The sequence below is a fragment of the Homarus americanus genome, unplaced genomic scaffold, assembly GCF_018991925.1.
Source record: "Homarus americanus isolate GMGI-L3 unplaced genomic scaffold, GMGI_Hamer_2.0 scaffold25467, whole genome shotgun sequence".
Taxonomy (NCBI): domain Eukaryota; kingdom Metazoa; phylum Arthropoda; class Malacostraca; order Decapoda; family Nephropidae; genus Homarus; species Homarus americanus.
Genome location: NW_024732867.1, coordinates 5,739,757 through 5,753,051, shown reverse-complemented (window position 1 = coordinate 5,753,051; position 13,295 = coordinate 5,739,757). Strand labels below are relative to the sequence as shown.

General features: G+C 44.7%; 1 protein-coding gene across 1 annotated transcript in view; it reads left to right on the top strand.

The window, feature by feature from the left end:
- The window catches only part of LOC121869163, a 135,195-nt gene extending 129,336 nt beyond the window's left edge, over positions 1 to 5,859 (top strand). Inside the window, exons 5-6 of the mRNA XM_042370354.1 lie at positions 1,094 to 1,344; positions 3,973 to 5,859. Of these exons, the coding sequence (XP_042226288.1) occupies positions 1,094 to 1,344; positions 3,973 to 4,548 (827 nt within the window). The 3' untranslated portion in view covers positions 4,549 to 5,859. The remainder of the gene's footprint in view (positions 1 to 1,093; positions 1,345 to 3,972) is intronic.
- The last annotated feature ends 7,436 nt before the right edge of the window (positions 5,860 to 13,295 follow it).

Genomic DNA, 13,295 nt, shown 5'->3' with positions numbered 1-13,295 from the left:
AAGCACTTTCGTGTAATTCACATCTTCAGGGGTGAGTACAGACTAAGGAGACATACTGTACATAACAAGTGCTGAAGTCAGTGAGAACAACTCAACAGTAACAGTCACACCAAAGTTAACCTTCACACAGTGAGGTCCCAGGTACCCAGTGATAACGGCCCCTGCGAGACCCAACAACAACCACCGATGTGTTAATCCGTCTACGATAGGAAGGCCTGGGACCAAACCTCACTCATATAACACCTTCTGTGAGGGAATTACTACACCACATGTCCCTCATAACACCATATGTGAGGGAATTACTACACCACGTGAGGTCCCTCATAACACCATCTGTGAGGTAATTACTACACCACATGAAGTCCCTCATATCACCATCTGTGAGGGAATTACTACACCACGTGAGGTACCTCATAACACCATCAGCGAGGGAATTACTACACCACGCCAGGTCCCTCATAACAACATCTGAGGGAACTACTACACCACGTGAGTTCCTCCTAACACCATCTGGGAGGGAGTTACTACACTACGAGTTTGTTGTTCAACACCTACATTAATCTGTATGTTCACTGTATGTTCCTTTACCTTTCTCTAATGAAGGCTTTTGTTAAACCACCAATGTATGTAATAAGTCATTTATGTCCAATGTATATTTTCAGCCTTCGGGCTGCAGAATTTTTTCAATAAACCGTTAATTATTATTATTATTATTATTATTATTATTTTATATATATACAGTAGAGGAGAGTGGGATTAAGTCCCTAGGGGACAGTGAGTGTCCACAATGGTCTGGTCACTGGGCAGTGACCTTACTAATCTTCATAAGCACAGCAGCAGCAGTCCAGTCTCACCTGGTTACAAATCTTCTTAATTACGAAATTATCCAGTTTGTACATACCATTACTCAAATTCATGTTGACGGATTCGGTATGCTTAATGAGACTGGATTCTATAATGTTCCGACTGTCAAATGAATTACAAGGTAACATTGAGGAGGCATTACCCCAGTCAATGCAATGCTTATTATCCCAATATTTTCTTACGTCACCATGGCCCCCTACACCACTAAGAGTCGACCTGCCTCCTACAGACACGCTGTACCCGGGCGTTAACACCACCATCACTCTGGCCGAGTACCTCAACCAACCCGTCGACTGCCACTTCGACGTGAGCTTTTACCCCTTCGATGTACATATGTGTGAGCTGCCCCTGGTGCTGGTGCCTCACGGGGTACATCACGCCCGCCTCTTCCTCGGCCCCAACAGCGCCAGGTACACGGGGTTTAAAGGACTCACAGACTTTGCTGTGAACGATGCCAAGATTAGACACCAGAATGCGCAGGTGAGATATTTGTTTGATTGTTGACAATGATATACAGTAACTACCCTCAGCCAATGACAATAATTACAGTAATATCAAAAGGTGTAATACCATCAGTAATATTAAAGGACAAGTCAATCGTTGAGGCCCTGTAATTATGATAAGAGGTAATATTATGAACAGGTAATAACATCATACCATTAAAACTAACGATATAGAGTAACCGTCAGTTCACATCACCGTTAACACACTCTTGCTTCACCTGTTATTACAGATAATCACAACGTTAACTAGTGAGCGCCCATTGATGGTTATTATTATTATTAATATTAATATTATTAATTATTATTATTATTATTATTATTATTATTATTATTATTATTACATTTTCGCCTCCCAGGCCCTGATGTGGGTCAGTGACCTGTGCCTAAAAAAAAAGCTTATGGTCCCGTCCAGACAACAGCTCTCATCTTTTCCCCCAATCAATTAATTCAATCATAACCAACTTTTACCATCACTCGTAATTAACAGTGTCAGTGTAGGTCCTGTTAATACATACAACCTGTCAGTGTAGGTCCTGTTGATACATACAACCTGTCAGTGTAGGTCCTGTTGATACATAGTGTCAGTGTAGGTCCTGTTAATACATACAACCTGTCAGTGTAGGTCCTGTTAATACATACCTGACAGTGTAGGTCCTGTTAATACATACAACCTGTCAGAGTAGGTCATGTTGATACAGACAACCTGTCAGTGTATGCCTTGTCAATACATACAACCTGTCAGTGTAGGTCATGTTATTCCATACAACCCGTCAGTGTAGGCCCTGTTACACAGTGTCAGTGCAGGTCCTGTTAATACATATAACCTGTCAGTGAAGGACCTGTTAACACATACACAGTGTCAGTGTAGATCCTGTTGATATATAGTGTCAGTGTATGCCCTGTCAATACATACAACCTGTCAGTGTAGGTCCTGTTAATACATACAACCTGTCAGTGTAGGTCCTGTTGATACATACAGCCTGTCAGTGTAGGTCCTGTTAATACATACAACTTGTCAGTGTAGGTCCTGTTAATACATACAACCTGTCAGTGTAGGTCCTGTTGATACATACAGTATCAGTGTAGGTCCTGTTGATACATAGATGTCAGTGTAGGTCCTGTTGATACATAGTGTCAGTGTAGGTCCTGTTAATACATATAACCTGTCAGTGTAGGACCTGTTAATACATACAACATGTCAGTATAGGTCCTGTTAATACATACAACCTGTCAGTGTAGCTCCTGTTGATACATACAACCTGTCAGTGTAGGTCCTGTTGATACATACACAGTGTCAGTGTAGGTCCTGTTAATACATATAATCTGTCAGTGTAGGTCCTGTTGATACATACACAGTGTCAGTGTAGGTCCTGTTGATACATAGTGTCAGTGTAGGTCCTGTTAATACATATAACCTGTCAGTGTAGGTACTGTTAATACATACCTGTCAGCATAGGTCCTGTTAATACATACTACCTGTCAGTGTAGGTCCTGTTAATACATATAACCTGTCAGTGTAGGTCCTGTTGATACATATAACCTGTCAGTGTAGGTCCTGTTGATACATACACTGTCAGTGTAGGTCCTGTTGATACATACAACCTGTCAGTATAGGTCCTGTTAATACACACAACCTGTCAATGTAGGTCCTGTTAATACATTCAACCTGTCAGTGTAGGTCCTGTTAATACATACAACCTGTCAGTGTAGGTATTTTTTAATACATACAACTGTCAGTGTAGGTCCTGTTGATACATACACCATGTCAGTGTAGGTTCTGTTGATACATACACCATGTCAGTGTAGGTTCTGTTGATACATACAGTACACCGTGTCAGTGTAAGTCCTGTTGATACATACACCATGTCAGTGTAGGTTCTGTTGATACATACACCATGTCAGTGTAGGTTCTGTTGATACATACAGTACACCGTGTCAGTGTAAGTCCTGTTGATACATACACTGTGTCAGTGTGGGTTCTGTTGATACATACACCGTGTCATAGTGGGTTCTGTTGATACATACACAGTGTCAGTGTAGATCCTGTTGATACATAGTGTCAGTGTATGCCCTGTCAATACATACAACCTGTCAGTGTAGGTCCTGTTAATACATTCAACCTGTCAGTGTAGGTCCTTTTTAATACATACACCGTGTCAGTGTAGGTTCTGTTGATACATACACCATGTCAGTGTAGGTTCTGTTGATACATACAGTACACTGTGTCAGTGTAAGTCCTGTTGATACATACACCATGTCAGTGTAGGTTCTGTTGATACATACAGTACACTGTGTCAGTGTAAGTCCTGTTGATACATACACTGTGTCAGTGTGGGTTCTGTTGATACATACACCTTATCAGTGTAGGTCCCGTTCTGTTGATACATCAGTCACGGTTACAGGCACACCTTACCACCATCTATACATTCTGAACATTTATAAACCTCCTGCACACACTCAGCATTCTTGGTTAATTCGCCGCAGCCCAAAGGCATCGATGCCACGGCTTTCCTGCCGTTATAAAGATAAACTATTATTATAGGGGTGTGAGCCTAGAAGACAACTTTACTTCATATACTACTGACAGTTGTCTCTGTCTCCCTAGTTGGGAGGTCGGGTGCACAGCGGAGTGGTGCTGCAGTTACGATTGTCTCGTCAACCAGCCTTCACGGTGCTGGCCGTGTTCCTGCCCTCCTTCCTCCTGCTGGGGGTCAGCACAGGCTCCCTCTGGATGTCTCCCAAGACACCGGCTCGCCTCATCATCAGCTGCTCTGTGGTCGGCGCTTTCTTTATGATGTGGGTAATAACCGCCATCACCAGCCCTACCTCGGGCAAGGTCAAGGCCGTGGACGCGTGGTTGTGTTTCTGCACGATGCACGCCCTCCTGCACGCCACGCTGCACGTGCTACTGGAAGTGTTCAGCCAGGAGGGCGGCGTTCAACAGCTGTTCTCCAGGGTGATTTCGCGGCCTGTGTCCAGGATGCGGGAGGTGAAGCCCATCGACAATGGTAGTATTTACGACAACCTGATGCTGAGGATACCGGAGAATGAAGCCAACACCTGGACTGTGGGCTACTGGATCACCCTTATCGCCCGCGTCGTCTCTCCGGCCCTCGTCTTAGTCTTCAACGTCTCTTATTGGCCTTTCGTCTTGTACTTCAACGTTAACAATCTTCCCTAGCAAGCTATAAGCCTCTCCTGTCTTCTACTTGAACATTAACCTTATACATTATATTCACAAGTACTACTCCTGTACCCAATATTTCAAAGTGAAGTTTCTAACACCCTCAGATAAGCTCCTAGTCTGTCCATAGTCTTGTACTTCACCATAAACATCCTGATAATCGTTCACGTCTTCACCTCACACTTGTAACTAATAGAACTATCACATCACATTGTATGTCTTGTTTCACCTTCATCCCTCGTCACAGTACCATACGAGCCTTGTATCTGTAAACAATACGCCATAATACACAACGATGCCAAGCTCGCTTGTGGTGCACAGTGGAACTGACATTCTAAAACAATGAATTATGTAAAGGTTTACCGATACTTGATTGTCATATGAAAGATTAATTTGCGTTAAAGACAACGACGACGACAACCAAGACGCTCTTATTCACTTCGTCAAGCGAGGTAAAGACCTGCACCTCACGTACTGTACAATACCTGTGTAAATGTTGTGTTTATGTAACTTACGTGTCCTGCTGTGCAGGTTATGTGTCAAACAACAATGGGGATCATTATTAGCATGAAATTTTTATACAAATGTATTTTACACAAAAGTATATTTTTATAAGTGTTAATGAGATGGTTATTGACAAACAGTAACTCCAAGATGTGACATCACAAGGAGGACCAAATATAATAAACGCACAATAACCTTACCTGCTAGTGACGTCACACCACCAGCACTGTGAAGATTGTCAACCTATTACGAAAAATATAGGAAACTATCCTTGTAAAGTCAATACCTCAACGGCTTTACAGTATTCTGATCGTGTATCACATAATATCGCCTCAAGGGTGAGGAGTTTGATGCAACGACGTTCATGAACCCTCAAAACGTTGTGTTGCCTAAAATGTACAAATCTCTATATAGTATATTATATGCCTGTTCGTTTATATATGTTAGTCGTAGTCTGTGCTCACCTCCACACTGTACCTCCACTCCAACACGGAGAGGAAAATCTCTGAATAGAATGTAATACATCGAGGTTGTAAAACATATTTACAGGGTCGTCGCCTCCAAGCTGGGCAGGGCTGGTCCCACCACCACCAGCTGGAGGCGATCTGTGCTGGATTATGTAACCACGAGAGAACGTTCTATTATGAGAATCTAAATTTGGTTCTAAAACGGTGCTATTTTGAGGTTAGGTATTCGATATAGCACCTAATATGGAACCTCCAAATAGACCGACCTGCTACAACAGCCAGCACAGCACTCCATGTAATACGTACTATGTTGCGTCTATTAAACCCAAACCCACAATTAAGTGTTTGATATTGTACCTTAATAATACCCCCCGAAGGTCTGTGCTCTCTATAGCAGCAATGGGAAGACCTTAACCAGGATGTTGTGCTAAGGTTCCCTACTTGTGGAGGTCTTACACACACAATGTGACTGGGTGAGGAGATAGCCAGGGAGTGGAATTGGATATAATGGGGATGCAATGTGGATACAGAGCAGTTCACGTTTACACCATTACACAAGGTGACTGCGTGGCCAACATTGCACTTTACCGTCTTTCAATTTCCCAACTGTAAAGTTTAATTTTCTGCAGCTGGGGCCGCCGTGGCCGGGATACAGCACCATTTCCCATGGAGTTATAGGAATACTGCACGTAAGAAATTATACTTTAATACACATTTAAAGGAAGAAACCAGTTACAACTACATTGGCACAACCATAAATAATCTAGGGGTTCCTGTGACGCTGTATATGTAGAAAATTAATTTATTTAGGCCGAGTCTCTAATTCGAGTTTTTTTATTTTGGCTATGCTAGATTACATAGAGGCAGGGAACAAAAACCATGATTACAAGTAGAGTATCGATAAAGAACAAAACTCAGGGACGCCCTAGTGTTAGCGTTCCTTGGGTATAGAATCGGGTTCCGTCGACAACTCCTTAACCATTCTCTTTAAGGTATCTCAAGACACCAAGACAGGCAGTGGAATCCTCATATGCTACAACCAACTCCAAGGGGTCTTGACTGGACATTAACGTCTGGAAATACTGTTATCGAACTCCCCTGAAATATTGTCATATGATTTTAAATGATCTAAATTCTATCCTTTCAATATGATGGAGTCATCCAATTCACTATTGTATTCCTGAGCGTACGAGTATGTTCTACCTATCCAGTCACTCATAAAAGTTCGTGGGAGTCCGCGTGTGTGCGCGTCAGTCTAGTCCCCACCTCTTTCTGGACGGCGAGTCTGTGTATAGCGATGTGACAACGCGCGCACACACGGCAGAACTTGTCTTTTATGTAATCAGGTCAGAATGGATTATGTTTGTCAATCAATTATTATCGTTAGTCATAATCAGGTTAAATATTCAGTGTTGTATGATAAGATGTGAAGGTTAGAGCCCATTCGATTTCTAAGCATTAATTAAACAGCAGAGACGACGGTAGTGCAGGTCGAGGTGCATTCCAGTCCGTTCGAAAATTTGCTTCGTATCCACATGAATAATATTGTAAACGTTAGGAGTTCAACTGAGACAGTATCTACCATTAACGTAGTATAACATATCTTCTTCATATATTCCTCTATATATAGCCAATGCAAACCCATTCTGAATAATAGGTAATAAAACATTAGAAGTAGACGAAGACTCGAAACAATGAGCAGTGAAGCGGTTGGCTAACGTCGTAATGGAACTGTCCCAAGTCTGAGGCAACAGTCTACTGGAGCACACACACACACCAAGCCATTTATAGAGTAATCGGTCGAATTAAAAGAACGGAACTGTGAAAGTTTCGTATGTTTAACATATCATTACCATCTTTATTAATATAAGGATTTTACCTCAATTAGTATAGCAGAGCGGCAGCTAAACACTTGACCCCTCTCGTCTCAAGTCTCCACCTGGCAAAACGTCCTCTTTACCTACCCCCCCCACTCCCCCTCGATCGTATTGCTTCGTCTTCACATAACGAAGCGTCTCATGGTTCAGGTAACAGAGGACTGTGGTCATATTGTCCATGCCAATTTTAACCCTCATATGCTGTCACACAAATGCAAATGTGTAAACATTATATGACATAACACAATATTTGCATGGATAAATATTCCTGTCAAACAGGTCTTAATTGAACACACAGAGTTCCAACAGTTTCACCGTGTATGTTCGGTGTGCGTTGTCCGGTGCCCAGAGACCTGTCGTCCGAAAGGGATGAGGATGGGATTCACCCACACACACGGAGACCCCCCCCACGAGCTTTTATGAGTGACTGTACAGTCACCCAAAAAAGTCCTGTCGCGAACCACGATTCAGACTCAGAACCCGAAGCAGTAGACACTGATACATTATTCTGTCCATAAATGCTTCGGATTCAAGAGTCTGAATCTCAGGGTTCATGGTTCGCGACAGGACTTTTTTGGGTGACTGTACATTCTCTATAGCAGCCCCCTCGTGGGTGGCCGTGACGATACATGGATCTAAAACGAGGGGGTATCGCTTCCTAGACTAAATTTACGAGTGAAGTGGAGTTATGTCTCGGTGAATATTAATTAGTAATGGATTTATGTATGAGATCACTTCTTTCAGTACATATCTTGTGATGAAACTCATTACATATTTTTAGTAGAAGTCTACGAATAAGCCATTTTCTACTTCCCATTTTCTCCTTGTAAACTTGTTCACTGACCACGGAGAGCGTTTCTAGTAAACGTTAAACATCAACAGTATCCATATCCTGAGTAATAGAATAAATCTATTACAATTTAGGTTCTTGATTATTAAGCAATGACATTTTATAGTTATATTAAGACTGTAGATGACCATGAAACCAAGATAGATTATGTTAGATAAAGAGCAATATCATAAGCTCAAACAATAATAACTTAACTCCAACAACTGATGCAAGAAGGATAAAGAACTTCCAAAGAAACATGGCTGAAACAACACCCACAGCGGTTTAGACTGATAATGTGGCAGCTGGGGTTAACGTAACACTAAATATTCCAGGTGAGTTGAGAGAACATTTAAAAATAAAACAAATACAAAGACAACTTCTGCACGGAGTATAAAATCTGGAGATGACGGGAGGAGAAAGAGACAAACAGTTCGACAGATGTTGATAAATGTGGTTGATATCGTAAACTAATTGCACATCACAAATGTGGAAAGACTTAATAAATGCACAGTGCAGTTAGTGAGGATCACCATCCCTAAACACGAGCACAGGAGAAATATCTTGAAGAAGGCACAGAACCTCAAGCAATTAACAGAGTACAGCAACGCCTACAGCACCCCCGACCTGACAGTTCGCCAACGAAAAAACGACAAAGAGTTCAGAGAAACTGAAAGAGAAACACGCCGACCTACGAAATGGGAATGCTTAACTAAAGATCAGAAGAGGCCAAGTAATCAGGGTACAGGAAAATGGGCAGGCTGGTGCCCCAGGTTAACTATGGTGGGGGAGGCTGGGGCCCCAGGTTCACTATGGTGGGGGAGGCTGGGGCCCCAGGTTCACTATGGCGGGGGAGGCTGGGGCCCCAGATTCACTATGGCGGGGGAGGCTCGGGCCCCAGGTTCACTATGGTGGGGGAGGCTCGCGCCCCAGGTTCACTATGGTGGGGGAGGCTCGCGCCCCAGGTTCACTATGGTGGGGGAGGCTCGCGCCCCAGGTTCACTATGGTGGGGGAGGCTCAGGTTCACTATGGTGGGGAGGCTGGGGCCCCAGGTTCACTATGGTGGGGAGGCTGGGGCCCCAGGTTCACTATGGCGGGGAGGCTGGGGCCCCAGATTCACCTGGGGGAGGGGCCCCAGGTTCACTATGGGGAGGCTAGCCCCAGGTTCACTATGGTGGGGAGGCTGGGGCCCCAGGTTCACTATGGCGGGGGAGGCTGGGGCCCCAGATTCACTATGGCGGGGAGGCTCGGGCCCCAGGTTCACTATGGTGGGGGAGGGGCCCCAGGTTCACTATGGTGGGGGAGGCTAGTTCACTATGGTGGGGAGGCCTCGCGCCCCAGGTTCACTATGGTGGGGAGGCTGGGGCCCCAGGTTCACTATGGTGGGGGAGGCTGGGGCCCCAGGTTCACTATGGTGGGGGAGGCTGGGGCCCCAGGTTCACTATGGTGGGGGAGGCTGGGGCCCCAGGTTCACTATGATGGGGAAGGCTGGGGCTCCAGGTTCACTATGGTGGGGGAGGCTGGGGCCCCAGGTTCACTATGGTGGGGGAGGCTGGGGCCCCAGGTTCACTATGGTGGGGAGGCTGGGGCCCCAGGTTCACTATGGTGGGGGAGGCTGGGGCCCCAGGTTCACTATGGTGGGGGAGGCTGGGGCCCCAGGTTCACTATGGTGGGGGAGGCTGGGGCCCCAGGTTCACTATGGTGGGGGAGGCTGGGGCCCCAGGTTCACTATGGTGGAGGAGGCTGGGGCCCCAGGTTCACTATGGTGGGGGAGGCTGGGGCCCCAGGTTCACTATGATGGGGGAGGCTGGGGCTCCAGGTTCACTATGGTGGGGGAGGCTGGGGCCCCAGGTTCACTATGATGGGGGAGGCTGGGGCCCCAGGTTCACTATGGTGGGGGAGGCTGGGGCCCCAGGTTCACTATGGTGGGGGAGGCTGGGGCCCAAGGTTCACTATGGTGGGGGAGGCTGGGGCCCCAGGTTCACTATGGTGGGGGAGGCTGGTGCCCCAGGTTCACTATGGTGGAGGAGGCTGGGGCCCCAGGTTCACTATGGTGGGGGAGGTAAACATATGAGTGGTCAGGTAGTTGCTTTCATTGTGCCAGAGGCAGACATAAGAGCGTCTTAATATACAGTATAGTGTTTTACGAAGGAGAGAGACGAAGGTTACTCACATATTGAAGCCCGTCATAATAGGACACCATACTGATACTCTAGCCCGTCCACCTATCACCCCTAGATTACGTGAGAGTTGCATAAAGGAAAATGCATATATTGCTCAGACCTGTAGCACAAGCTGGGTAATACCACCGGAATGTGCTGTATCACATTACAGTCATACTTCGTGTTTTACCCTACGTCTTTATATCCTTGTTTAATAAATTATGTGTTGCATCTGTGTAAGTAACTCCTTAAACCTACCCATCCCTCCAGCCCCCGAATACCTGAGGACCTTCCTCAGCCTCCATAACCCGCCACCCCTACCCCCTCTAATGCAGCCCTGGTTACCTGTCAGGTGGCCGCTGCATGATGCCTCAAGAAGGAATCCCGGCGGGAGTTCAGGTGATTTTTTTTAGATTTGCCCCGAGAGGGGGCTAGTTTATTGGGCACCCCCTTACATCAAGTGCAAGGCGAAGCGCTAAAGGCGTTTACAGCGCCCAACAGGTAAGCATGCGGAGTTCATGCTTGCCTTCCTGACTCATGCATTTAAGGGCGTAAGTGCCTTAAGGGCCATGGATTATGTCGGCAAGTTACTTATAGTGAAAGGATGAGTGTGTGGGGAGAGTTCCCGATACAAAAGATGTATTTACGGCAAGACGTGGCAAGTCTCTAATAAGTCAGGTGCCAGGGCTTATGGGTCAGGTGGTAATGTGAGGGTAACCTTACAGCACCCCCAGGTCCCGCTCTGATTATCCCATCCCTGGGGACGGTGTGTCGAACCTGCCACTCACGTACGGAAAGTGACAGCTACGGTCAGAAACTGGTGGGTCTTGTTGGTCGACACTAACAATGAGATCACGTTACTGATGTCAGTTATTTGACCGGTGCATGTGATACCTTTGCATAGGCCAGAATTTTTTGAGCGATTCAAATGCATCAGTGTCATCGACCTGGATCCTAGGACTCTGCAAAACTACAGGAAGATCTAAAAAAAATGTTTTCGCATGGTCTGAAAAATGGCAGATGAAATTTAATGCGGGAAAATGTAAAGCACTTAGCCTAGGAGATGTAAACGGAAAACTATATATCATATGAATAACGTTGTTATAGAGAAATCCGACTGTGAGAAAGATTTAGGGATTATGATAAGTGGTAATCTTAAACCAAGACAACAATGCACGTTTGCTCAAAACAAGGCGAACAAAGTACTTTGGTTCATACAAAGGAGTTTTAACTACAAGACTAGCGAGGTTATCCTAAGACTATATCGTGCGTTTGTGGGACCTCACTTGGATTACGCAGTTCAGTTCTGGTCACCGTACTACAGAATGGATATAGAATCCCTAGAAAAAATTCATAGGAGAATGACAAGACTAATCCCGGGCATTTGGAAACTTGAGTACAGAGGCAGGTTAAAGCATCTGAATTTGTACTCCCTCTAGAGACGTTGAGTGAGGGGCGATATGATCGAGGTGTATAAATGGAAGTCAGGGTTAAACAAAGGTGATATAACAAAGGTACTCAAACTATCCAACCAGGAGCGAACTCGGAGCAATGATTTTAAATTAGACAAATTTAGATTTAGGCGCGAGATAGGTAAACATTGGTTTGGAAATAAAGTAGTGGATGAGTGGAACAAGTTACCAAACATCATCACTAACTCGAATACGCTGGGTAGCTTCCAATATAGGTTGGAGGGATATATGAGCGATATGGGTTGGGTGTAAACGAGGCTGCCAAGTATGAGCCCGCTGCAGTTTCCTCTATTTTCATGTTCTTATTTTAACTGAACTATGCGGTTTGTTGATTCTATATCGGACTGCTACCAGCTGACTATTTTTTTCACATCAATTATGTATTACAATAAATAATTGGCGTCCACTTCCTGATTGTTTTGATTGCTAATTAATCCCTTCAGTTCGATGTCTTAAATATTTTATTTTAGCTTCCGTCAGAGGGTTAAACAAATCTTCATTGTCTCTACAAAATTTCGATTCAAGGATACCCATGATTTATTTCCTCATAAATGCCCCGTTTTGCAAAAGAACAAGAGATCATCCCCCTGTCATCTTATTGTAAGTTTAGTATTCTCATTTGTCTAGCGCTTTACGATTACACAGCTGAGGAAACCCTGTCGGTTTTGTCAAGGTGTTATCCTGCATTGTAATCTCTCCCAACTGATAGACACCTTCCGTCCTTATCTCAAGTACCCCTTGTCTCCACACAGAGAAACACCTACCCCGACACACCCCTCCCACTAGATTACAAGATGTTGTAACCTTTGGCAGTATGTTCCTCAACCAGATGTAAACAAAACTAAATGTAAAGTGTGTGGCCATACATATGGCCACACACTTGAACACTACGTCCTCGACTGTGTGAAGATAGAACCTTTTAGGGACAGGTCCAAGCACACTGTGTGTGAAATGGCACAACACTTTATCTCTAATGGCAAGATAGCCGACATATTAAGATTGTATCCACTTTTTTGCACTTAGTAACTATATCAGTTCTCATGTACAGAACCAAATACGCAATGTGCTTGAATACTTCCCACGTAAATGTGAATAACAAAGTGTGAGGCCAGACATACTGCCTCACACGCCTGTACTCACGCATTTGTGAATAAGTTACCCTTTATGTGTAAAACTAAACAAATAATGTAAATGAAATACTGTGTAACATTCAGTGCCATAATATCCTGACAACGGGGGTTAATTATTATGACCCTTTGTAAACTCTACTCTGTAATCCTTTTGCGCTACCGCTCACAGGATGAGTGTGGGGTGCACAATAAAGTAGCAGCTGTAAGCGGCAAAATCAAAATCAACCCTCCCAGCTCTTAGAGTTCACGCGGTGTTCAGGGTTCACACCTCAGGGAGAGAGAGGATTGGCAATGCTGAGTGG